Here is a 25,225-nt window from a genome sequence, read left to right on the forward strand (position 1 = left end):
CAGACTCCCAGCATGAACCCAGGAGGAAAGAAAACAGCACAGCAGCAAATCCCACCCTGCTGTTTCTGAAGTCTGCTGGGAGCTGCCCTGGGCTTTGCTGGGAGGGCTCCACGCTCCTGCCAGCCCACGCACGGGGACGGAGGCAGGGGACGCGCTTTGGGACTCGCCCAAGCCTCTCCCGCAGCCAGCGGCATGGGATGGGATGCACCTTCTGCTCCGGCCCGGCCAAGCCCTTGCCCTGTCATCACCGGCAATTCAAACTGCACAGCCCCAAGCAGGAGCAGACAGAGAAACAAGGGGAAACGCAGAATGATCCCCAGCTCCAGGAACAGTGGCACGGGGACAGGGATGGAGACAGGGATGCGGATGGGGATGTTCACACCTGCACCACTTAGCTTTGCACCCTCCTCCTCCTGCGCAGCACCTGCAAGAGCATCACCGAAATGTCCATCCAGCTCAAGACAGTCTGTAACCTGGGGGTAAGGTGGCCGCTGGAGACTCTACCAAACCACCCCAAATCTTTGCTTCGTAATAGCCATTGGCAAATGCATCAATAACTTATGGAAATGTAAATATGTTTCTAATCCTTTAATACAATTTGGGATTGATATTCATATTATTACAAATATTTGTATATTCACATATGCCTGTATATACACATTATATGTATCAATTTACCAATATTTATATTTACACCAGTGCCACTCCCAACTCACACAAACTGTAGACTGAGATGAACACTGGATTTCTTCCCAACTAACCCTCCACCTGCCCCCCAACCAGTGCTGTACTGCAGGATGAGAGGGAATTGCATTTTTCCAGGCCTGTACAGGAAAACCAAATGCCCCTTCAAGAGTCGGTTATCTCCCACGGGTTGCACGTGGATAACGACAATATTAGAAACTACAAAACATTTCTAGCAAGGACTTCAGAAACTGCTCTCTCTAAACTCCTAAAGCCATAAAATCCTGTTAGAGCAATCTCTAGTAATCCGTATGATCTTTACTCAAGCATATAATGACTAACATTTTAAGAGTAAAATGAATGACTTTATGTCAAGATCAAGTAAAACACACGCAAGATTTAATCTATTTATCGTTACAGCTTCATGCAGTGCCAAGCAGCAAGTGGCTGTGAACAACGCAGCGCTGTACAAAGCATCGCCAGCTGCAGGTACCGAGGATTACTTTTATCAACATTTCTGTTCACAGTGTATAATCTCTCTGTAAATGACTTGGTCTGAAAAACAGTCCCCTTGCCATCCAGCCTCTGCACTTAGGATCTCCGTAGTTCCAAGTAAATGACTAAAATGAGCAGTAAGCTGAAGATCCATCGGGTTCCACTACAACTGTTTAATGGATGTACTGCAGCAGAATTAATATTTAATCCTATTTTCAGACTTCCACTTTGTTTTGGTGTGGTATGACAGAAAACAGGCAAGTTGTGAAACACTGCATCCAAACTGGAGGAACAAACAAAAAGGACACAGCCCTTGTTCAGCAGAGCTGCTGAAACAGGCCAATGTTATTTACAGAAAATTTTAAAAGAGAATACTACAAGAGGGATGACACCATGTATGTTATCATATTCTTTTTACATAGTTGATGTATTTTAAAATTGTTTAGAAACCCGGCCTGGCTGTCTGCAGGGGTGTTTGTTCCCACCGTCCCAGCCCTGGCTCCATCGCTGCCACCCAGGGCGTTCGCTATGCGCTGCCTCCAGCGCCTGCCTGCACACTCTTTATGGTTCTATTGACTCAAGCATAGTTTTATTAGATATCAAACGTAAATTTTAAGGTAGATATATGCACATGTAAAGTACAAAAAAAACCCAAACAACCAGACGTAACTATTCTCATTTGTTTTTGCAGCACGCTGGCATTTTAAGTCTCTTGTACCTGGTGAAAAGGGGAGGTGGTTGGCATGGTGATCTGAATTGGATAATTAGTGTCCTCACCCAAGTGAAAATATGAAGCAGAATTCTCCATTATAGGTGCTATATTTAGAATGGAATTGCTACAGTTTAAAAATAAAATCTTGCTTTTGTGATTTCAAGAGAGAGAAATTGTCATCACCTGTTGCTTACATCTGCAAACAGAGAGTAAGTTGAGGCCAAATCCAGCGAGCTCGCCAGCCGTGCCTCTGCAGCAGGAGCGATGCCAGTCTGACGCTTGATTTATAAAGCTCTTCCCTAAATTGCACAGGCACGACACAGAGTGCTATTATGGCATCTTCATAATAATTTAACCTGGAACATACAGAACAGATAAAGCAAACAAGCGGCACGAGAGGCACCATTACTGCGCCAATCCTTCTGCACAGAGCCCTGGGATGGAGCCCGGTGGGGGGCACCCGCTGCAGGAGGGACCCCCAGCTCCGGCACCCCTGAAGGCCGCGTTTAGCTCCCGCTGACACCTGCGGCCACAGCACATCCCCAGACTGGCATGCCCCCTCCCAGCATCCCCAGCCTGGCATCCCCGCACCCATCCCGCTCAGACTGGGCACCCGGCCCTTCCGACACATGATGGGACCAGCATCCCCCCCAGCCTGCAGCTGGATGCGGCCAGAGACTGAAGGGCCCCTTTCAAGACGTGCACAGAGGGCTTGGGGTAAGCTCCAGCACGGGGGACCAGGAGGGGAGTGGGGCAAAGTCTCTCCTCTTCATACTAAATCATTTACTTTAGAAAGGGGAAGTGCGCTTTCTCCACCTTTAAGCTCTGACAACGCTTTACGGCGTTCATAAACCATTGCATTGCAATTATGGTGTCTGAGACATGAGCAATGTTAACAGATTACAGCTGCAAACTGCCATGCTTCTTTCTAAACAGGAGTGATTTGATAACCAATTCACAATATACCCACTGCAAAACCAAAAATATCCTTTAAAAAGATATAAAATATTTTCAGAAAATTTCACTTTAATTATACATGCAATTAATTTCCCTCTTTAAGCTCTGCATCTCATTTCCAGCATGTTGCTCCGACAGCTTTCCACGACGCTGTAGCTGCACTCCCAGCTGTGCCTGCCTGCACTTCCACTGCTTCTGCAAAGTGCCTGTTTTTTTTTTTAATAATAGTAATTTGAAGGCAGTCCTTTACATAATGGGGGAAGCGGAAGCCAGTGAATCCTCAGCAATACAGCGGTATCTGGAGCTGCCCACATTACACCTCACCACCACTGCTGAAATGTATCCTTGTTTTTCAAGGCACAAAACCAGCAGTGCGCTGTAGACCTGTGGGACTAATTTAAAAACAGAGATAAAACCAAGAGCTGGTTACAGGCTGCCTCAAACAAGACGGAAGGTGGAGGTGCATTCGGAAAAGGAAAGCCTGAATGCAGGTGTTCAGGTACAGCCATGAAGACACTGCAAAGGGGAGCCGGTCCCAGACAGTCAGATAGTGACCAAAAGAAGGGCATTCCCCACCCCTACTCTCCTGTATTAATCTCACCAGTTTTGTTTGGATGTCTGAAATCCTCATTGCTAAATCTCTTCTGTAACATCCTACAACCATCAGACTTATTCTGAAGGCTCATTCTGTATTTACTCCATTAAGAGAAGTGATCCCTACAAGCTTTCATGCAATATTACCCCTTACAATGCACATTACTTTTGCTAGTATATTTTTGCAGTGGCAGCGTTTAATTTCTCCTGAAACCTCCTCGTGCTGTGTCCCTTGTAGGGTTAGGTTTTAAGTAAATGGCATAGTGTATTATTAGGTAGTGAAACTTGGGAAGTGTCTAATCTGCCTCCATCCTAATTAATAACTTGGCTGTTGAGGGATGAAGCCCCAGGTGAAACAAGGACACAGACTGCAATGCTCTGCTGTGCCGGGCGAGACGTCAGCGGCCGAGCAGCCTGCCAACGCCATGCATCGGCGTTGCATTTATAGTTAAGGTCATTGCTGAATAACAAAAAAATTAACGTCATATCAATAAATTGTTCTCCACTTTCCAACAGTACACCAACGGCCCTCTTTTAGCAATCTGAAGGTCAATTGCTGTCGTTATTTTTTGTCTGGATTTTTATTGAAGAGAGGTTGATTTAAAAGCATTGCTGAAAACTGCAGCCCCATGCCACCGACACTGGAAATCACTGCTGGAATTGTAACCTGAAAATGCCAACACATCGACATCTTAAAGGTCTTTTCCAACCTAAATGATTCTATGATATTTGGGGTTTTTTATTGATGTGGTTTACATAAGAATTATACATTTCTCTGTTTTCTTGCTATCCCTTTTGTAGTATTCTTCCTTGTTTTTAGCAAATACAGCATCTCGACATGTTATTTTAAGTGCAATTAGAATAAGTTTGTTAGGCAAATATTTTATTGATTGAAAAATAATGAATATGGATTGACTGAAACTATTTCTAAATTTGACTAAAATTTACCTAACAACATTACTGGGGAAAGTTATTGTTAAAATACTATTTTATGCAACTGAAGTTAAATGACAAATTCTGATTGAAACATGGAAAATCATTAAACTTGATTTCAAAATAGGAGTTGACTTTACAACTGAGCACAAGTGAAACAAAGCTTTCCGAGTTTGTATTTTGTGTGGCCACAGCATCCAAAGAGAGAACCCCACTATTTGCTTTCAGACAGTGAGACCTCCCAGCAGCGTTTCCAGCACCTTGGGTGCAGCGGACGGTGCTGCTGCTCTCCCACCCACCCACCTTGCCGCATGGGCCCCGTACGGTTGCTCTGCCGTGGGTCCCATGCCTGCGCTGGGCATGTCGGTGCACCGGTGGCTGCTGTCAGCCGCGCTCCACGCACCCTGCCCTGTTCGAGTGTCCGTGCCGTACCGCCCTTCTGTGCTTTCGATTCTCAACCAGATTCCTTCCCCAAGCAAATCCAAATGTAAGGTGTGCCTGTTCAGATCCACTTCTGCAGCAGAACTACCCTACCACAGCCCAGGCTGCCTCGCTGCTGCATACCCTCTGCTTCAAGCTTGCAAATTCAGAGGTGAATGGATCTGCCAAAGGGTTAATTAGAGGCTGGAAGTACCAGAACTGTGATTCCTACCCAAAACACAGGCAGCTCACAGAGGACCTGCTCCAAGACCTCTTTCGTGACAGGAGAGACCCGCTGACTTGGCATTAATCAAAGGAGCACTGGGCAAGGTCAGCTCCCCTCCGGGGATGCTACCAGCCCCAAATGTTAACTGAAATTACTGGAAACTGCAGGTTTTCAGTGTCCTGCAGTAGATAGTCAATATTTGGCAGGACTTACCTGCATCACTCCTGCTGGTCTCCCTCCTTTGGAAGGGACTACACTGGGTACGGGCTAATTTCAGCTCATTTTGGTGTCTCAAAGCTGCGCTGAAAAATTTTCTTATGTTTCAGTCAAATATTGAAAATTTGTCCTCCAAATTTTAAACATCTAAACGGTCATTTCCACCACTAAAAGGCAGATGAGGTCTCAGCCGGGAGGACCAGCGGTTCTCCTGTGAGCAGTCAGATTCACACAGAGAACGAAGGAGATGCCTGAGCGCACACCAAGAGCAAAGAGCTAAATGATGCCTTCTCCCTGCTGATACGATCAGTTTAGGGGGAGAGGATCGGTTTCTGGGAAGGGGAAAAGACAGAATGTGAACTTTTGCAGGACTTGAGGTACTCCTTACAAATACGAAAATTATTTTCAGATAAATAAAACATTTCCCTAAAACCAAGGTCAATCCCTCAAATGGAAACTGTTCTGTGAATCAATACCAAAAGCCCAGGGAAATGATTTCAAATGCATCCACTGAGCTCTGCTCTGAGATGCCACTTTCGTTTGAATGTGAAAAGCAGAAAGTGAATCTTCACCAAGCGAACACCAAGCATGGGGCTCTAACAAATCTTTACACAAGTAACAAAGAGTGGGTTAGTGGCACTATGGGAAGCAACTGCTATTTTTACCTGGAAAAGTGAATAGCTACTTTGTCAGTGCTAAAAACTTTTTTCCAAAAGTTTGCAAAGGATAACAATTTTGAATTGCCAGCGTGAGAAATGATCTTGAATCTCTTTCAGTAATGCCACACTGAAATCTCCGCTGAGCAACACACTCTGCTTCTCTGTGCAGTTCTCCAAGAGCTGGCTGGCATTTTTAGTCAAACCAGACAAAATAAACCCAGCACATTTCGCTTGCTAGGAAAACCCACTAACTGCAGGGCATGGCTGTCCATTGAAAGTTGCTGAAAGGAGGTACGGAAAAGTGACCTGATTTTCAGGAATGCAAACAGCTCTCCGGTCCCTAACCCCCACAGGCACGAGAAATTATACAATACAGTAAACCTTCTTAGATGGAAACATATTTCTTCAAAACATCCAAACCTTTCTACTTAATTACTGCACATACTCGGTACTGCCAAAATAAACAGAGAGCACTAGCTATGGAGGGGAAGGGGGAGAGATGTCAGGGGACTGTGACAGAGACACTCTCGGGCATTACAGCAAACAGCAGCATTTTTACAGCTGTGGGGACACCCGTGTGGGTGCCCCTCGAGCAGAGGTGTGCGACAGCAGAGGACAGGCTGCCTTTGGCAGCTGACACCGAGTTCTGCCTTTGGCAACACTGAAAACTTAAAACTTCTGGCTGTTTTTGTACAGTTTGTTTATACAGTAATCAAATTAAGGCCATTCAGACTACTCATTTAAAAAAAAAAGAGGATAGACTGAAATAACACACACAGCCACACAAGAAAGGCCTGTGCAGGAGGCATGGTTCACATTTACCCCTAATTGCGCTGGATTTCAAAACTGGCTTAGTCTAATATCACTACACCACAAAACATTAAGCCCCAAGATGTAACTTCCACGGTGGGTTCAGCTCTGAGGTACATGAGGATGCCAGGGCTGATGGACCACTAATGTCCATCACAGCAGGCAAACTCTGGACATTGCAGCCCTTAGAGTAATGGTGTGAGGTCCCACGCACAAACCCGAGCGGACCTGCTGCACCACTCAGGGGGCGACTCACACTTTAACAGTGAAGGTTTGCTTTTGGTTCATGGTTGCCACCATCATGGTACCACTGATGGAGGCACATGGAGAACCGATCGAGTGCCACCTTGCAAACCCCAGCAGTGCCAGCCCGGCTCGCTGCTCCCCAGGGCCAGGCGATGCTGAGACACTGCTGTGCCACACCGCTCGGGGACCGCTGGTGGCTGCTGCTCAGGGCATCCTCTGCCGCAGGAAGAAAGACGCACCTTTCGTCTGTGCCCGGCTGCCGAAGGTCCAGCTAATCCCAACGTCAGGCACAGGACGGCGTCCAGCAAGTCAGCACAGGACAATGAAGTGGCACAACAGAGACTGACCTTATGGGGTTGTTTAAAAAGAGACACAGAAGAGAACAGAAAAACTTCACAATACATAGAAAAGGAAAGAAAAACGTCTAAAGCTTCCAGTAACAAGAGACGTCAGGCCAGAGGATGTCCCTCTTCTAGCCAGCATCGTTGCTGTGATCAAAAGGACAAAACCACAAACGTACTTGAGTAATGCAGAAAATACTTTCCCTGTCCAACAAGAACTTCAGAAACTAATAAAAGCTGAAGAATTTCTGTTCTGCAAAAACAAAAAAATAATCAAGAAATCTTTAACAATTTTTAAGGAAAAATCCACCTGTTTTCCACAAGAGGGAACTCAGTGAAGCCAATGGATTCAGCTTTTGACAAGACAGTGATTGCCAACAAAAGGCATCTTTAAAAAACAGCCACCAACTTGGTCCTCCTAAGACCAACAGCAGAAACGAATGTTGGGAGCAGCGGCTCACAGCCAGGCTGATGCACGCGTGCTGGCCAAGCCCTGGGACAGCCACATGCTCCTGCACTGCAACAGCCCCCACAGCACATGGTCCCCGCTGCCCCATTTCCGAAGGACACCAAGCATCGCCACCAGCAGCATACGATGCCCTGAGGCGCAGCCACTCGCATGGCCTCAGTTCTGGCACCCCTGTGTGCCCCACAGCCTGGCACGCACAGACTGCCGGAGCCCACAGAAACGTACCTGCGCTGGCAGGTACACACACCATGACAAAACAGGTATTTAATTTAACTGTATCCCTGGGATGGGCACAAGAAGAATCCAGAGCAAACAGTCGGTCCGCATATCCAACCAAGCCAAGAAGTGTCAGCATCTGATTATTATTTATTGCGCTGATGGAGCTGGAGCTGTCAGAAGCTGCTGTAAGCAGAAGTACACTAAACAAAGCAGTAATTAATGTGCAATCATGCACCAGCACAGGACAAGACCAGCTGTCCAAGGATCAGTGTGAAATACAGCTCCTCACCACATCTCGCCATGCTGCCTGTGCTGCAACTAGACAACTACAAAGTTCCCCGTAGCTTGACATTACTACACTTAACGAATTATCAATGGCAATGAAATTTTGCAAGACTTAATCAGTAGTTCAACAGGAATTAATGAACCCAGAAGCATACACCTATGAGCAAGGACAATGCACAGACCTCAAGCCTAAAAGCATCCACAGATCAGCAACAGCTCCTGAATCCTGGTGTGCCATCTACCCACAGGGCACTGCCATGTCCCCACACCTTTCCTCTTGATTTCTGTCAGCTGGCAATTAAACACCCCCCAGTCCCTTTGAAATTTTTCTTTTAAAGCTTAATTCTGTCTTTTTTGAAGTGAAAATCAAAGAACAATCATTAAAAGACAAAGATTAGGCTGACAGAAAATCAGACTTGCATTTTTCCTTAAATGTGCAAGACAGAACAAACACTGCTCTTCTCTTTTTCCTCTCTGCTTCGTTATATCATAAGTAAAATTGTTAGCTTTGGCCCTAGCTGAACTTTGTATTCCACCTAGCTAGCTGAACTTTATATTCCACCAAATAGTGAAATCTTTCTCCTAGAGTTAAGACTGATTACTAGAAATTATATATAAGAATAAGTTTTATGTAAAGGAATAGTAAACACACTTCAGAAGGAAACAGGGGAAGGGCTGGCTATATGGCACACAACTCTCGTGGAAACTTCTCTGATTAAAAAAAAATAAATAAATTACCCATCTGCCACAGCGTAAGGCAGGGGATACTTTCTGTGCTCTTCACAACTCCTTCTTACTCTCCTTGCTGTCTACCGGGTGTGGAAGGAAAGAAGGTGTTTGAAGAGCAGAGGATTTGGTGGAAAAGAGAAATCAAATTTCACATGTGAAATTTGTCAGACAGCAGGTACTGAAACACAGGGGAGATGCAGTAAGTCGAGTTTTTCAGAGACCTGGAGGCCAGCTCTGTGAAACGTGCCAGGAATAGCTGCTGACAGAAGAGATGCCCTCAGGACAGGTAAGCAAAGCTCTAGAGAATGGTCAAAATCAGTGCCATTGCAAAAAAAAAGGGCAGGGAATAAAACAGAAAATAGAAACCATTGATTGTGATAGGTAAGACAAAAGAGCATGAGGAAAAAGCACTGCAGAGAGCACACCACCACAAGGCAAGTGAGTGGAAAGGAGAGGAGAGGGGTGGAAGAGGGGGAGGACTGAAGAGGAGGAGAACAAAAAGCTTTGCAAGAAGACAGGAAAGCCCAGAGGCTCAGGCTCTGCCCACACCATGACAGCAGCACCCGAGGGGGCTGCGGTGGGAAGGTCACAGCTCTGGTCCCGAGGCAGCGAACATGGACAGCAGGCAGAGCGCAGGCAGAAGTGTCCGTAACAGCTTGCAGCTCACTGTGTGTGTGGCACCATGGGTCCTGACTGTGGCCATGGCCGCAGCCCAGCTGAATTCCCCATGCTGTCCCATCTTCCATTAAACTTTCCCCAGGCTGGTGCTCATTAAATCCTCTCCTCTCATTAATATCCACTTGTTACCCCTGTTCCTTACCTTCAACAGAGAGCAGAAGGCTTCCTCTTGCTCTGGTAAAGATCCAGAAGACACCCATAATTCATGTCCCAGTGCCTGCAATACTAGGAGCTGCAGAGAACGCTGAGTCAGCGCCTGCGGGCAGCTGCGGGGACGGCAGCAGGAGCCAAGCCAGGGCAGCTTCAGAGGCAGCCACCTGCCAAACGCTAGCCAAAGCACTCGCACCACCAGGTACACGCGGGCAGCTATTTATATGGTTGCAAATAAACAACGAGGACTTGCACAGATACCTTTTATAGTCAAAAAGAGGTGTTTCCTTCCACGCACGTCTAACGGCTGCTCAGGCGGCCATTTGGCCTAACCAGCCCGAGCAGCCGCCTGCACCTGCCCATGCTGCAGGCCACTTGGCAACCAGCACGGCACCCAACAGCGCTCTTCCCTGGCCATGGAGAGAGTGTGTCCAGGGCAAATGATCTATCTAAGTAAAACAGGGATAACATTAAATCTGAAATAGGGGCTCTGCTACAAGCACTTATGGCACGCTTAAAGCCTTGCCTGCTCTTGTAGAAGAAAACCTCTAGAAGTGGATAGGGAGAAAGCCTACAGAAATGAGGAGAAGCTGCTTTGTTATATGGTCATTGCTCATCAACATAAAACCTATGAAGCCTAACTGGGAATGGGTACTAGTCCATATAATTTAGTAATTGACAGAATTCAGTACATGCAAATTAAAACAATGAAAATTAATACCTTTTACAATGGTACAGTGCCATCAAAAAGGAAAAAAAAAAAAAAAAAAGAGGGAGATGATCTCCCTTGCACAGCCAGGCCTGCTCTAGTCTGTAAGTGACAAGTGGTTTAATTCTACATGAGAGAAACTATTTTCCATTCTGTGTTATTTTTCATGCCCAATTTCTGCTGGGCGCTATTCATTTTTTATCATCTTTATTAACTTCTAGAAAATGTTTCTCTGAAGGAAAGCAAAAGCTTAAAACTTGTCTGAAGAGAACGTATTGCTGCAGTGCCCTGCAGTGCAGCCGGAGGAGCGGGGAGGGGAGGTCGCAGGCAGCTCCATTAACTTTGCAAAACAGGCTCTTTTCCCTCCATTTAACTGTGCCAGCAGCATTTCAAATATTACTAGTTAAAGAATTTAAGCATAAATTTCAGAATTTTTTATAAAACAGCTGATTTTCAGAAAGGCTGAGTGCTTTGTATCCCTTGTAGTTTGTTGACACGCCAGTGTAATTAATGGTTCCCCCGGCACGAACACCACCAGAACTGGCAGTGGCTCTGGTGGGACGAGCCTGTCTTGCTGCCGGACCTCCGGACCTGGCACTCGGATGCCCGCTCCTCTGAGACACAGCAGCATCGCCTGGGGGCCAGTGGCCTCTCCTGGGGCACCAACACCCCCCTGTGCCCCACTGGCCCCCGTCCCACCTTCCAAAAAACAGGGGAAACGCCTCAAGTTGTTTCTACATGCTTGGGATATCTGAGTAAGCCCTCGGTGGCAGAGCAAGGCGAGGCCCTGAGTCAGTTACACATGGCCACCCCTAATACACAAAAATAACTTGTTTATTCCTCCTGATGTGTTATTTTTACACCAGCAGCTCTGGGTATCCGTGGCGGTTTGCTGCCGCTGGTCCCAGCGAAGGCACGCAGCGGGGGCCAGGCGTGTGAGCCCTGCAGGGTGCCGGATCAGGGACGTCCCTGTCCAGCCCGGTTGTCCCACCTCAGTGCAGAGGGCGGCCCTGCGGGGCTGGGAGAGGTCCTCATCCCCGGGGGTGTCTACAACAGGCACCTTCAGTCACTGCCCACCCTGCCAGCTGTGCTGGGCACCCAGGGAAAGCCATCCTCCACCTCCACCCAGCATCAGCCAGTGCCCCCACGAAGCCCTCAGAGCTCCAGAAGGAAAGCCTTCGCCTGAGCTGCTGCTGCTGGAGAGGAAAAGTTTGATTTCCAATCATCTGGAGGAAAGCCCTTCAAATTAACACATGCCCACAGTTTCCAACAAGACAGAAACAATTCCTTCATACACATGAGCAGCATTTATCAGCTCAGGATAGCTGAGGACAACTTAACGATGCCCACCCTGCCTGCACCGGTACCATTTGGAAGAACCAAAGTGCAACTTTCCCTTCTGCAGACTGAACGTTGGTTCACACTGCATTCCTGAACTAACTAGTTAAAGCTCTTCTGGGGTTGACTTCTCTTTATAAATACTGGTTTTGGTGGATACAAGTCCAACTGAGCAAATGCGAACATCCGTAAGGGCTGCTAATAGCAAAGCATGGCTGGTGAAAGGTATGCGGGAACACAACAGAGCTGGAGCGGGACAGCGGCAGAGGAAGCTGCTGGCAAGTAAATATTGCTCAACACGACACCAGTATTGGGGAAAAACTGACAGAGTGTAATAACAGGAAGCTTAGTCACTTCTGGACAAAAAAAGCAAAGTGCATGAGAGAGGGGAGGGAGGGGAACTGAGCGGCAGGCCAGAGCGGCTGGGCTGGGAGGGCCCGGGGAGCAGAGCTCAGCTCGCAGGACAGGCAGGCATGGGCAGGGAACAGGCTCTGCCACGGGCACCGGACCGGCCAGAGGAGGAGAGCTGTCCTGCCCGGGTGCCCCCGCAGGGTGCCAGGCTGGGGCAACGGGCAGCCCCGCTACAGCAAACCCTTTGCAAACACAGCAGGATCTGCTGCACAGGCTCCTCTTATACCCAGGCAACTCCAGCTAATGACTTGCACTAATGACTGAACTGAAACTGTGACCTAGTTAAACCACATCCCCAGCTTGTCTGCCTTCCTAAGCATGGAGAGCACCACAACTGCTCAGCTTGGGGGCAGATAAAGTACTACGGGAGGCCACAGAGGGCTGAAATCCAGCAGTTAGAATTTAAGGATATATTTGTTTTTGAACAGTTACCGTTATCATTCAAACCTACGGCAGAAGGTGGTGAGTCAAGTACGACCAACGCAGCACAGGCCACCTGCCACCTTTCAGGGACAGCGATCGCCTTCTCCCATTAGGAACCGCCACAGAAATGGCGTTGGAGATGACCAGCGGATGCACAGGAGTGTGCGAACCACAGCCGAGGAAAGGACCCAGGCGGGCGGACCATGAACCATCACACCAACGGTAACCCTGTAACCCTGGAGAACATTTTGCTAGTGTATAGAATTAGCACATTTCTGGCGGCTCTCAAGCAATATGGTATTCAGACCATACGGGTACTTTGCAGAAGCCTCAGAAGTGGGGAGAAAAGTTGAAAAGAAGATTAGATTTCCCTGATGGCGATCTTCCATATTGAAAAGTACTCGTTACCCTTAAAATACGGTCTGCACTGCTCACTGATGAAGGGAGCACCGATGAAGGGATAACGGCACTGATTGTTAGTAAAGGGACTATGTTAGAAAAACACAAACCCATCATCTGGAGGGGCATGCATAGCAAGAGAGAAAGACAAATTTAAAATAATTGCAGGCTAGATAAAGAAAGCAACCAAACCATGCCAAAATGAAGACAAGCTTGATTAATAAAGTTTTTTACTGCTTAGGCAAATGAGGGAAGAAAAGGACATAATGAACAAATGGTTCAGCAGCAGAGAAATAAAAAAACTTAACCAAGTTTATGGTTTAAAAATTACTACAATGAAGATCTGTCTATAAGTAATTCAGATTTTAGTGGCAAAAAAAGAGAACCAGTTGACATATATTTGGTATCAGGAGGAAAAGGGAGAGTTAGAAGTCTTAACAAAGAACAAGTTTAAGCAAGCAAGGGTAGCAAAGGAAAAGTGTCGTGGGCAAATAAAGGCTGATACATCAGGTTTGTTTTATCTAGCAAGTGTGTGCTAAGGCACAATAAAAGCTTCCTAACCAAATAAACAACCTTCCAGTCCCTGCAGGCTAACCGCAGCTGTGGCAAAATCAGGCAACTGGGTGTACAGCCGGAGGCCTGGGCCAGTGAATCCGAGCAGTGGAGCAACACGTGAGACTTCACATAAAGCACTGTTTCATGATACATTTCGGGATGCACTTGTCATGTTTATTTAAAAAAAAACAAACAACGAAACCCAAACACAACCCTGAAGTGGTATAACAGCTACATGGAAAAACAAAAAGAATGAGAGGAGGACACCAGTCGTAGCTGGTGGGAAGGGAAGCTTGCATTGCCTCGTTAGAAACGTGCGCGATATGGGCACGCCACACGTGTGGCGTGGCGGGGAGGGGCTGCGAGGGAGAGCACAACAGAGCACGCGTGTGGAGGACACCCCAGCAGCCACTGCACGGCTCGAGTGTCCCAGGCCAGCACAGGACGAGCCCAGCACCACGGCAGGAGCGCTGCCGGAGGCTGCAGCGTGGCCCTCAGGGCATGCAGGCAGAGGGCAAAGGGCTGGTCAGCGGGCACCTGGCTGAGGTTGGCCGAGCGCAGCCAGCATTGCCTTTGCAAACCTCACCCGGCAGACACCGTGCACAGTCAGCGCTCATGGCACAATGGGCACGGAGCGGCCCTCCACAGACCAAAGGACTGGGGAGCGCCACGCATGCCGGTCCCTTTGTGCCTCCGCTGCTGGTACCGTCCCAGCGGGACAGCCAAGGCTGGCCAGCAGTGCAGGAAAGCTCTGGAAATGGCTCCCTGGCCACGGGCAGCACAGGATGGCAGCAGAGCCACAGCCGAGATGGCAGGGCTCAGCAGGGGAGGGAGCGGCATGGCTGAGCCAGGTGGCACTGGGTCCACCAGCCCAGTCTGTTTCTGCCCGGTTCTAGAGGGGGTCAACCCAATGCCACAAGTAACGAAATTTTGTTTAATTTCTAATTTGTGGTGGCCAGCTGTGGCTTGCCTTCACCACGCAATAACGAAACAACACCTGAGGCACGGGCTCAGTCCAGTGTCCTGCCACTGCACCCTCAGGTCAGCATCTGGCTCCACCACTGACATGCCATGACATGATCCAATAATCATTAACACTGGGACACGGAAATGCTAACGAAAATTGAAAGTTTCAACCCATACCGATGAAGAAGTTCTTGCTCAGAGCTGTGTACTGCACCGCCTGAAGCAGAGGGGAATGGCAGGACGCTGCTGACCCAGCAGCAAACCTGGACTCAACAGGGCCTGTATTGGTCACAGATTTTTTTTTTTCATACAGCTTGGGAATAATTTCCTGCCCTAAGTGCTTTCCAGGCCTCATAACACTGATATTGTAGATCAATATTTTACAAAGACAAAGCTGCATGATGGATGTATGCACTAATTAAACCATATCTAACAAGCAGTGCTGCTGTAATCACACACTGTATCCCTTTTAGCTTTTACACCAGAGGTTTTGCCTTGCTCACTTTCTACATAAAATAAAATGACAATAAAACAGCAGAACAAAAGATCCACTGTAAGTCACAGTGTGCAAATAAAGATAGTATCTACGTTGTCCGTACCAGTGCAGTGCAAATATAATTAAGGCTGCGAGAAAACGTCACTTGCTCTCAGGAGCTCTCTATCCTCTCTCTGTTAAAGCCCCTGTATAGGCTTTACTTTTAAAAATGCAACTCTGTTAGAGCAAATACATACATACATACATTGCATAGATCAGCACTGTTAGAACAAGTCCAATAGTTCTCATACTCAAGGAGCTGCGACTCCGTATGGCCCCAGACGAAGCTGGTAACACGGAGTAACACGGAGCACTCACCGCAGCACTGTCACGGAGTGGGCTGGGAGCTCTGGGTGCAGCCCGGGGACGGTGCCTGTCCGTCCCCCTCGGCTGCAGGCACATCCCTGCATCCCCTCCCCGCTCCCAAGGGGAGGCTGCTCGCCGGCCTTGGCACTGGCTGGCAGCCCCGGTAGGATTTTGAGATACACCCGTTGTTCTCGGTGGAAAGGACCCAGGTAAAAGCCCATGTGTGCTCAGAAACGTGTCTGCAGGATGAATATTCGGTATCGAAGCCTTGAAAAGCTGAACTCTGTCAAAGTCACATATTGGGGAAAAAAAGGCAATGATAGCTCAGAAAAGCTTATGAAATACGTGACAATGACATTAGAGGAGCATAAGGTACATATTAACAGCAGAAACTGGTTTTTGGCATCTGTGAGGTCTTATAGAGCATCTGGGCTCTGAAGGAATAAAGAGGTGAAGATTAACCCGCCGTTGCTATTTTCCTTGAGTTGTTGAATAGAGGAGGTCAATGGACATGAATTAGTGGGAAACACAGATGGCAGGATTTATTTTTCTAAAGTTAAATAATCACGAAATACGCCAAAATGCTGCTTTGTGGTCAGAATTCCCTTTAATTGTTTATTTTAACATGGGCACTGACAATTGAAATGTCCTGTCACAACAACAAACTGTGTAGACAGAAGCAGCAACTTTCCTCTGGGTGGGAGTTCAGTTCCCAGGTCCTTTAACCCCCCGGGCTGCAGCAGCCGGGGCTGCCCCAGGGGCCGGGCGAGGGGTCCCACCCACCAGGAGGAAGGTACAAAACCCAAATGCAATGGTGAAAAGGGGTGGGGGTATTTGTTTTAGAGAAGCAATCTTCCTGTAGGAAATGGCATTTGTACTAACGGCAGTTTAAGTTCATTATAAGACATTTCAACAGTTCCACTATCTTTCCCATATACACAGAGAAAAAGAAAATACAGCCTCTGCAGATGTTATCTGTAGTGCGTATGAGCTCAAAAACATGCCTATGGCCTGAAGACTTCAACTCTCTCACTTTAAGTTTCAACCACATAGTTGGTGGCAAATTAAAAATTTTCCATGTGTGGGAGCCAACTGAACTAATGAAACAAAAAGTAATATTCAGAAGGAATACCAGCGTATCATGACCTCATTTGAGAAGCACTTTTTCTCTAAGTTCAGCATGTGTGAGGCAGAATCAAAGTCAGAGAGATGAGCACATCGGCCTCGGGGCTGGGCTGGAGGGCTGCACTGCAGGTGTTTGTTATTCAAGAACCTAAATTCTCCTTTAATATATTTCACACAGATCTATGAGGGAGGAAACAACTCATTTCTGAGTATCAAAAGGAAATAAAAACAACATCAAATTACCCTCTTTTCCTCCACCTTTTATTTTTTTTTTTAAAAAGTAAGACCAGATTGGCTCCAAAAGTAGTAAAACAAGAAAGAAGTAAAATAGCAAATGAGAACTTTCTACACTGTAACATCCCTACAATAAAACAAGTTCAAGCTGAAAGCTTTGCTCACTACTACTGCCAAGCCCTAAAAGCCCCAGCAAAGTATTTCGCAGGATCCGGAGGGGCGCTGCTCCCAACAGCCGGTGCTGTCCCTGCACTGCCCCACCGCTCACATCCCGCTCCACTGCGGCACCTCCAAGGGCGACGGCAAAAGACAAGAAACGGTTTCACTGGCACACACCTCCCTCCTCTTCCTCTGCACGGATGAAGCCACTTAATGTCAGGCTTCTCAGCAGTGCTGGCAAAATTAATTTTCCCACTCCAAGAATGCGGGCTGGGCCTGTCTGCTCCCATCACAAAAACAGGAGGAGGATGGAGAAGAGGAGGGAGGAGAGATGGGACCAGAAGCCAAGACTAAATGAAAGGACGAAGAAGGCTGGAGGGAGAACTGGCGTTGCTGCCCACAGTTGCTCCCACTGCTGTTCCACACCGTGCACCATCTTCCTCCTCCTCAGGCTTCACAGTAATGACAGCAACATCAGAGAGCAAGGCAGACCCTAACTGCCGATGCCTTCATGCGCTCCTGGACTTGGCCCTATCAACAGTATCTGAACTTGTATTAAGCAGGCTCTTAAAAAAGAGTTCCCCATCCTCCACCAAGTGCTCAGCACCGAGTGTTTCTGCCTGGGAATACAGGTCCCATCTTCCAGCAGGTACATCACCTCCCAACCATGAGAGCACTCGAAGCGACACAGCAATACCACTGCCACTGGAAATCCCTGCCCTTCTCAGCTCCCGAGGGCTAAGACATTTTTTAAACAAAGTTAAGGAGCAGAAGCTGAACTGAGTAATTTGTCAGGTGATCAAAACAACTTAAGTAGTCACTTAATAATATTTAACTACTTGTCATTTAAATAGAACAGAGAGAAAAGAATGAAGTAACTATGGGTGGTGCTGGACAAGTGACCTTTTGCTGTACTCCAGACAACAACAAAATCCACCAACACTTTCCAAATTTTAAAAATTAAATATGGGTGTATTTTTAGCAACTGCTATTTTCAATTTGTATAAGCACAAAGCAGAGTTTCTTAAGTCACAAAAGGCCTTTCCAGCTGCTGAAGGCTCCTTTTTACATACAAACCCAAAGTCAATACACAAAATGCAGCAGCCTGAAAAAACTTGGAGGAGCCACCTGGCACCTGTTGCTGCAATTGCTGGAATAATCCATAGAAAGGCCAAGAAGTCAAGAGACATGGGACAAAATTGGTGGTGTCTAAGGATGCCGCCCCAGTGATCCATGGCCACTTTATCTCTTTGCTGCAGGCAGGGTCACAGGGTGTATCACGATGATAACAACTCTCTCCTCCCAAACTACCAACCTCCCACCCCGAGGGAAATCCCTGTTAATGTCGTCAGAGTGCCAGTCTGTACCCACCTGACCAACACCACACCAAGCAGCAACACATCACGCAGCATTTTGGAGGCCAAGGGCTGTGCACTCCTGCTAAATCTGAGCAGTAACACCCTACAGCGTCACTCTGCCAGCTCACACCGCGAGCTGGCTTCTGGGTGTCAGAAAGGTGTCACTGTCACACCTTCCGAAAGCCTGAGGGCAGTTCTCTCCAGGCTCAAGCAATGGGGAATGAAATTAGGAAAACATTACTTTTCAAAAAGTATTAAAAACAAACCATCAATGTACTGCAAAAATACATGCAGCAGTAACACCTGTCCATACGTACAAACCAAGGAAACCCACCACAACCAACCATAACTTTATCAGAACACATACTCACAGAGACAAAAAAGTCAGACAGGAAAGGGACGATTCACCTCCAGAGCCCTTCTGGAATCAGCGGTAGATAAAGTGCAGAACCAAGAAGTAATTTTGACAGTGTAATTTACATCATAAAGTTTAATTTTTAAGAACTGTCATGTGAAATAAAATAGATTAATGCCAAGCTCAGCTATTTTTCAAACCAGTGCAGTTAATAAGGGAGAAGATCATAAATAGAAATCAAACTCAAATTACTTTCAGGGTCCATCCCCGTCCCGTCCCCCCCCCTTTGAATAACAGTGGGTACATGAGACTGCAAGGTGAGACTGGCCTTACAGCAGGGAGATCAAAGAGCTGGTTTAAATACTACCCTGATTTACCTGGAGTGCAGCGGGCTCACTATGTCTCTGTTTTCCACCCATAACGTTAGTTGTCAGTTCTGTGCTATTTCAGCAGACTTGTCTGTTGGTCCAGCAGACCTCCAGCACCAAAAAGCCACGCACCAGGAGAGCTGTATTGGGGTGCTGACCTAAACACCCGGCGTCGCGCCCAGCAGAGAGTCTGACTCTCACAGTGAGCCGCCCTCGCCGCCGGGGCACGACACACACCTGTGGAGCACCCAGACACGCCACACGGGCGCAGACCACCGCACCCAGCGGAGCCCATCCTGCTCACCACGCGCAGTGATTGCGCTGGCAGCTGTAGAGGGGAAGCACGAGGGAGCACAGCAGTGTGCTGCATCTACCCCAGCCGTGTGGGGCCGGAGGGGGTAAAAACTCTTCTCGCCATCAGCTTTCTACCAGCAAATGCCGCAGGCATAGGAATGAGATTCTCTTGGGAACCTGCTGATCATGTAAAAAATTCTGGCTCCCAATGCCCATGGCGCCTGTGGAGCTGCCGGCAAGCCATGCTCCTCAAGCCCAGCCCCAGCCTATAGGAGACACTGCCTGTTCCCGAGCCTCAACTCGAAGGAAGGAGGGGATGTCTTGTAGTGGGGTCGGAAAGGAAAACACTGACTAAGTCTTAGCTTTTGTGAATGTTTTCTTTTTCCTAAAATGTTTTTTTTGATGTTTCAAATACTTCACTGTGAAAGTTTTATTTACAGAGTTTGCCAAGCTAGAATTTAAGATAGGTGTTTTAAAAAACTAAATAAATAGTTCAACTGTTGCATTTCCTGTACTTTACTAAGTCTTTAAGCTTACCACTGAAAAAAAAAAAATAGTCAGCAGTTGTCTAATGCTACTCAGGTCACTTGGGCTTTCCCTCGTGTCTTTGGAGGGAACAAAACTCTATCCTTACCCCAAAGCCCTGCTTCTGTTAAACATAACGAGAGCACTTCCCCTGCCTTTCACCCACATGTTCTGGGGGGAGCTCTCTTTTGGTTTCCTGCACGCTAGTGAACTGACGCTATATGTGATATAGATAGATAGAAAGCCAGAAGAAAGCAATGCGCTATGATTAGTAAATCACCTAACAGTCGGAATACCTCTTGCTATCTACATTATGCCAATACACAAAACAGGTATTACAAATAACTATTGCTGACATGCGTGTGCACACACACGTGCACACCTGCCCCCAAGTACCTCAAGCCTGTCTGCTCGCAGCTAATTAATAACAAGAACACCTCTCCATGCCTGGGTGCCAAACGCTTTCATCAGAATCCAAACCCATCACTGGAATCTCAGAGCAATTTTGATAACAGATCTACTTAAATTTCATCATCCTTTCCAGCGTTTGCCTGGATCTAAAGCCAGTCGGCTTGCACACAAATTATAAGGGAGCCGTGCTGTGTAAGCAGGGCCAGGAGGCACCTCGCCGCTCAGCCCCTGTGGCGCGAGGCCGCGCTTCATCGCCGGCGGCACTGGAAGCACCAGGGCATGCGTAGCCACCCTGGGGAAACGCCAGCTGAGCACCTCCTGAAAGCCGCTCCTGCCAGCACAGGGCCTCCCCGCACCTCGCACCGCTGGGGCGGCAGGGATCAGCCCCGACAGACCCCCAAAAGCAACACCTCCTGTCCCTCACCTGACTTCAGCGAACCTTGCTTTGTGTTATTTTCTGTCTTTAATCTGTGATGTTCATATACATACAGACATAAATATAATATACATATAGTATATACTAAGCATACATATACAAATAGCATACAGTGTGTATATATACATATATGTATAGCACAGAGTAAAACACTTAGTTGAAAGCTTTATAACAAGTAACTTTAAACTTCCACTGTAGCCACTTTTGCAGTGTCTAACCACTTAGGTATTTACACATCTAAAATCACCAGAAACATCTAAACGTTGTTACAGATACTAAAAATATCTTTAGCTAATGGCCTGAAACATGAAGAGGTAGCCTCTGCTTCCCTTCATATTTTCAGTGCCTGCCTTAATTAAGCCAAATGTTAGAAGTTTCCCACAAGGCAAAATTAGGTGCACTTTCCTCCATATTCAAAAAAACCATCAACAACTATTAGCCTTCTCTTCAGATATATTTAAAATCACACCAGTCACCATGCTAGCAATGAGGTACAAAAAACTGTCTTGCAAAGAGCTGGCAGAAACTGAGAACAAATGCATTTTCTCAAGGAATTTAAGAGTGTCTGTATGCTACATCCAGCCAATGCACTGCCCTGAACAGTTTAGCTCTCAACGTCTCTTGTATTTTACTCTTTCTTCTTCTTCCCCTTCTGTCTGCTCACATTTTTAAAACAGAGTCTTTCTCTTTGTTATCTTTCAGGTGGTGTAACAGCATCTGACCTCCTTCAACCTCATGCCTTTTTTCTGTCTTCTGTCTCTCCTTTTAATTTCTTTCTTTCTTCTGCTTTGTCTTCTTTTCTAGTTAAGAGATTTAATCACCTCCTTACACATTTTATTTCTGTAAGCTGAAGAACGCCTGTGGTTGTCACCTCCTCTTCCCCTTTGACTACTTTCTTTTTTCACTTCCCTCTAATGATGTCCATTTCTGTGCACGTTGACATGCCCTCTCACCGACGGCCTGCGCCATCTCACCTACGAGCACCTTCCCCGGGACAGGGCTCAGCCCCGAGGCGAGGAGGGGCAGCTGAGCCTGGCCACCACCGTCATGGTCCGTTCTCTGCTCAGGGCCTCAACCACAGTGCAGTGGCCAAGAGGAGCCCCGCAGCGCGGGGGGGCCCTGTGCCGGGCTTGTCAGACGGGGGTAAAGCTAACAGTGCCATGATTTACCTCAGTGCAGGGGTACGCCACTGTCAAGCTCCCCTCGGGGAGGAGGCAGTGGCGACGGTTCCCTGGCCATGCCGGCGCCTGCCTGCGGTTTTGGTGTGGCAGCGGGCGCAGCAGAAGCGGCCGTGCCTCCTGTGGTTCCTGCTCACAGCTGCAGCTGGGCTCCCGCACCCAGGGCCAACCGCCACGGCAGCCACGGCAGGTGCCCAGGTTTCTGCAGGAGCCCAGCCATGGCGGGCGCCGTGCTCAGAGGTCTAGGCCCGGCTGGGCGGCACCGCCTGGCCCTGGCCCCGCTCCCACCCCAGGGCAACAGCTACCCCACGCGGGCTGCGGCGTGGGGTTAGCCATCCCCACGCTCTGGCCCCCACCATGACAAAGCTCCGAGGCAAAGGCGCCTTCGGGGGCAGAAGGACCCGTCCCACCATTACGAGGGGTTGCCTGGCACTGACCATCACCCTGCCTGGTGAAGTGGAGAACATCAGATAGACCCATCGCTACCAGCCAGAGCCAGCCACCCTTCAGATAGCTGCAGCTTTCCGTCTGAAGCGGGCTTTTTCCTCCAAGATGTGAAGTGAAAATACGCGTGCAGAGAAGGTGTGAGGGACAGACATACAGCCCGCTCTGCTGATCCATTCAGCCCTGCAGCGGCTCTTCCTCCCGTGCCCCGGCTCTCCTCCAAAACCCAACACAGGAATACACTATCTGCTTTCACTTACAGCCAAATGTATTGTAAAAAATGAGGCAAAACGGCATTAACAATGTACCAGTTCCTTAGCTGGCTATGATAAGGTCATTTACATAAAAATTTTAGCACCCAAATGTCTTTGTTCTTCCAGCCTTGAATTAGAACAAACCAACCAAGCCCCTCCTTACGGAACTTCCTGCAAAAATATGCCTTTAATGTACTAAAAGGAATAAAAATAGACCTAAGAAAACTGGTTGAATTTCTTACATAACAAATAGAATGAGATTAAAGAAACTTCTGATTTAAAGAAATACTTTAAAAAGGAAGGAGTAAGTGCAGTAGCTGCATTCAAAATCTTGCACACAGCAACTAAAATGATATTCTTCGTTCTATACACAGTTGTACATATTCTTAAAGGAACTACTTGTAACACATTTTGTTCATCTAAATATTCACGGCTCCCATCCTGTCAACATTTATGTACTTGAAAAACACTTAGTGGGAGTTACCCCAGAGAGTGAAGCGAACACAGACCCCAGGGCACTCTAGCAGGTACCTACCCGCTCGCTCAGCGCCTGCAGGCACCACAAAGCCCCCCACCTGACTGGGCATTACCCTAACGAACCCGTGTGGTGACGGCAAATGAACCACCCCACCATCCACACATCTGACCAGGTCCTAAGCGGGGTCAGTAACATGATGATAGTTAAATGAATATTAATTATGATTAACCACTTCATGATATGTCTGTTGCAGATCATTTTGGTATGAGATATTTGAGTTTATACTCAATAAAGTTTCTTTCTGTTTCTCCCTTCTTTTTTTTTTTCCTAAGTATAAAATCAAGCCATCCATAGTTCCAATAAGAGATGTGATATAAAAAAGCAGCCAGAAATCCTAGTATTCTGGACCTTAACCACTACAACTGGCACACCTCCTTAGAAGAGTGGTTTACTTCAACATAAAGAAGCCATTATCAACTTATACCTGCAGTGAATAATTAAAAAAGAAGCCAAACAAAAAACGCCCCAGCACTTCAAGGAGGTTTTAGAACCAAATGAGAAATAATTCCCGAGACAGTTTTTTCTGCATTTTTGAAATCAGCATATGAATGAATTATCTGCATGATTCAAAACTTTTTTTTAAAAGTAAAATGAGCAACACTGCATACAGCTTGCACTTTGGAACGCTCATCTCTATTCAAAGGAAGCAGGCACAAAAAAAACCTTCATCATTTACAGCTACTTTAATTAATGCCTTTTAGTGGTACTGACTATAGGAAAAGGCAATTGTCAGCTCTGACCACTAACCAGATCTCTCCAGCTACAGTTGCTACGAGCATCTCCAACAGGCTGAACTCCACACTCATCTCCGAGCAGAGGGCTGCAAGGTCCTGCTCCACTGAAATTTAACTGAATTGCTAAATGATTGCAAGATAACATGAATCGCTGTAAGACCTCTGAAGAAGGCAGAGTATATAAACCAGACTTTGACTCTGTGTACAATTCAAGCTTATTTCAGTCAATTTCCAGGCTCTAGGAAAGTAATGTTCCAGGAAAGCTTTAAACACAGTAATCCATGATCTAATAAACTGAATACAGTTGCCAAAAAGCTGGTATTTCTGCCTTCTCACAATGGCATTCTTACCTTTGCCAATTATTTTAATGATACAAGTTGCTGTACCACAAACAAAAGTCAGCTGCATCACACCGTGCATGCATTTAAATTTTGGTTTATATATAATCACTGTGCCCTTCTCCCTCACGTACGTATCTAGATATTTCTGAAAAATTATGCAGACTATTTACATGGCTGGTCTTATTTTCCAATTTATGTGGTAGCACCCATTCTTCTGTCATTCGAGTCACTAAGAAAACTACTGATTTAAAAAAAAAAAATTATTACATGTGTTTCTACTTGTCTCCCTTCAGTTTTACTCATGATGCTCCAGACTGGGTCCTCTCACTGTGTTAGCAAATGGCCAGTTTAGTGTGCTGCATCTTACTGGGCTGCCATTTAAGTATTTTTTAAATCCATTTACCTGGGCTGACTGAGGTGTGCCACAACTGCTCCTGAGAGCAAAGCAATCCCTGGCCACCTCTGGAAGCACAGGTCGAGCTGGCGGCCGCATCAGGAGCCAAGTCCAAGCCCAGAGGCCGTAATAGGGAGGGTTTATTTCACTCTGGGCCGTAATAGGGAGGGTTTATTTCACTCCACACCAGCTGACAGATCCCGCTGCGCGGGCTGCCGGGTCACACCGGCTGTGCTTCCGTCTTGCTCTTCCCCTCCCTCTTCATTTCAGTCCTCAAGTAATACCTTCTTCTACATTTTGAAACCGGTCCTTGCTTAGCACATCAATTTCCTTATATTTAACATATATTTTAGTTGCTTTGTTGCCATTAGGCTTATTTAACAATTGCATGCAGAAAAGTGAATCACCAACATTGCCACATTTTTATATGCCTTTAGGTTTATTCTTCCTAAAGAGTTCAATAACTTCCTTGCAAATTTATCTCCCCTCAGCACAAATACTGCTCCATATATTGTGTGCTTTCACAGGGGAGAGAGCAGAAATTGCACCTGTGTGTTCACTGCTCTGTTTGCACATTCATGAAATCAACACTAAGAATGTTTTCTGAACACA

The 25,225-nt window shown here is 47.0% G+C and overlaps 1 protein-coding gene across 22 annotated transcripts in view; it reads right to left on the reverse strand.

The window, feature by feature from the left end:
- The window catches only part of MBNL1 (muscleblind like splicing regulator 1), a 112,138-nt gene that overhangs the window by 45,397 nt on the left and 41,516 nt on the right, over window positions 1-25,225 (reverse strand). Inside the window, exon 3 of one of the 22 annotated variants that reach the window (XM_087739131.1) lies at window positions 9,816-9,905. The exons of 20 other annotated variants lie outside the window; for them this stretch is intronic. In XM_087739131.1, coding sequence (XP_087595257.1) covers window positions 9,816-9,905 — 90 coding nt within the window. Of the gene's footprint in view, window positions 1-2,074; window positions 2,095-9,815; window positions 9,906-25,225 lie in introns of those variants that run through there. One more of the 22 variants, XM_087739146.1, reaches the window with a different exon arrangement.

The sequence above is a fragment of the Nipponia nippon genome, unplaced genomic scaffold (assembly GCF_047370975.1).
Source record: "Nipponia nippon isolate SJK-2023a ecotype South Korea unplaced genomic scaffold, ASM4737097v1 scaffold_7, whole genome shotgun sequence".
NCBI classification, from domain to species: domain Eukaryota; kingdom Metazoa; phylum Chordata; class Aves; order Pelecaniformes; family Threskiornithidae; genus Nipponia; species Nipponia nippon.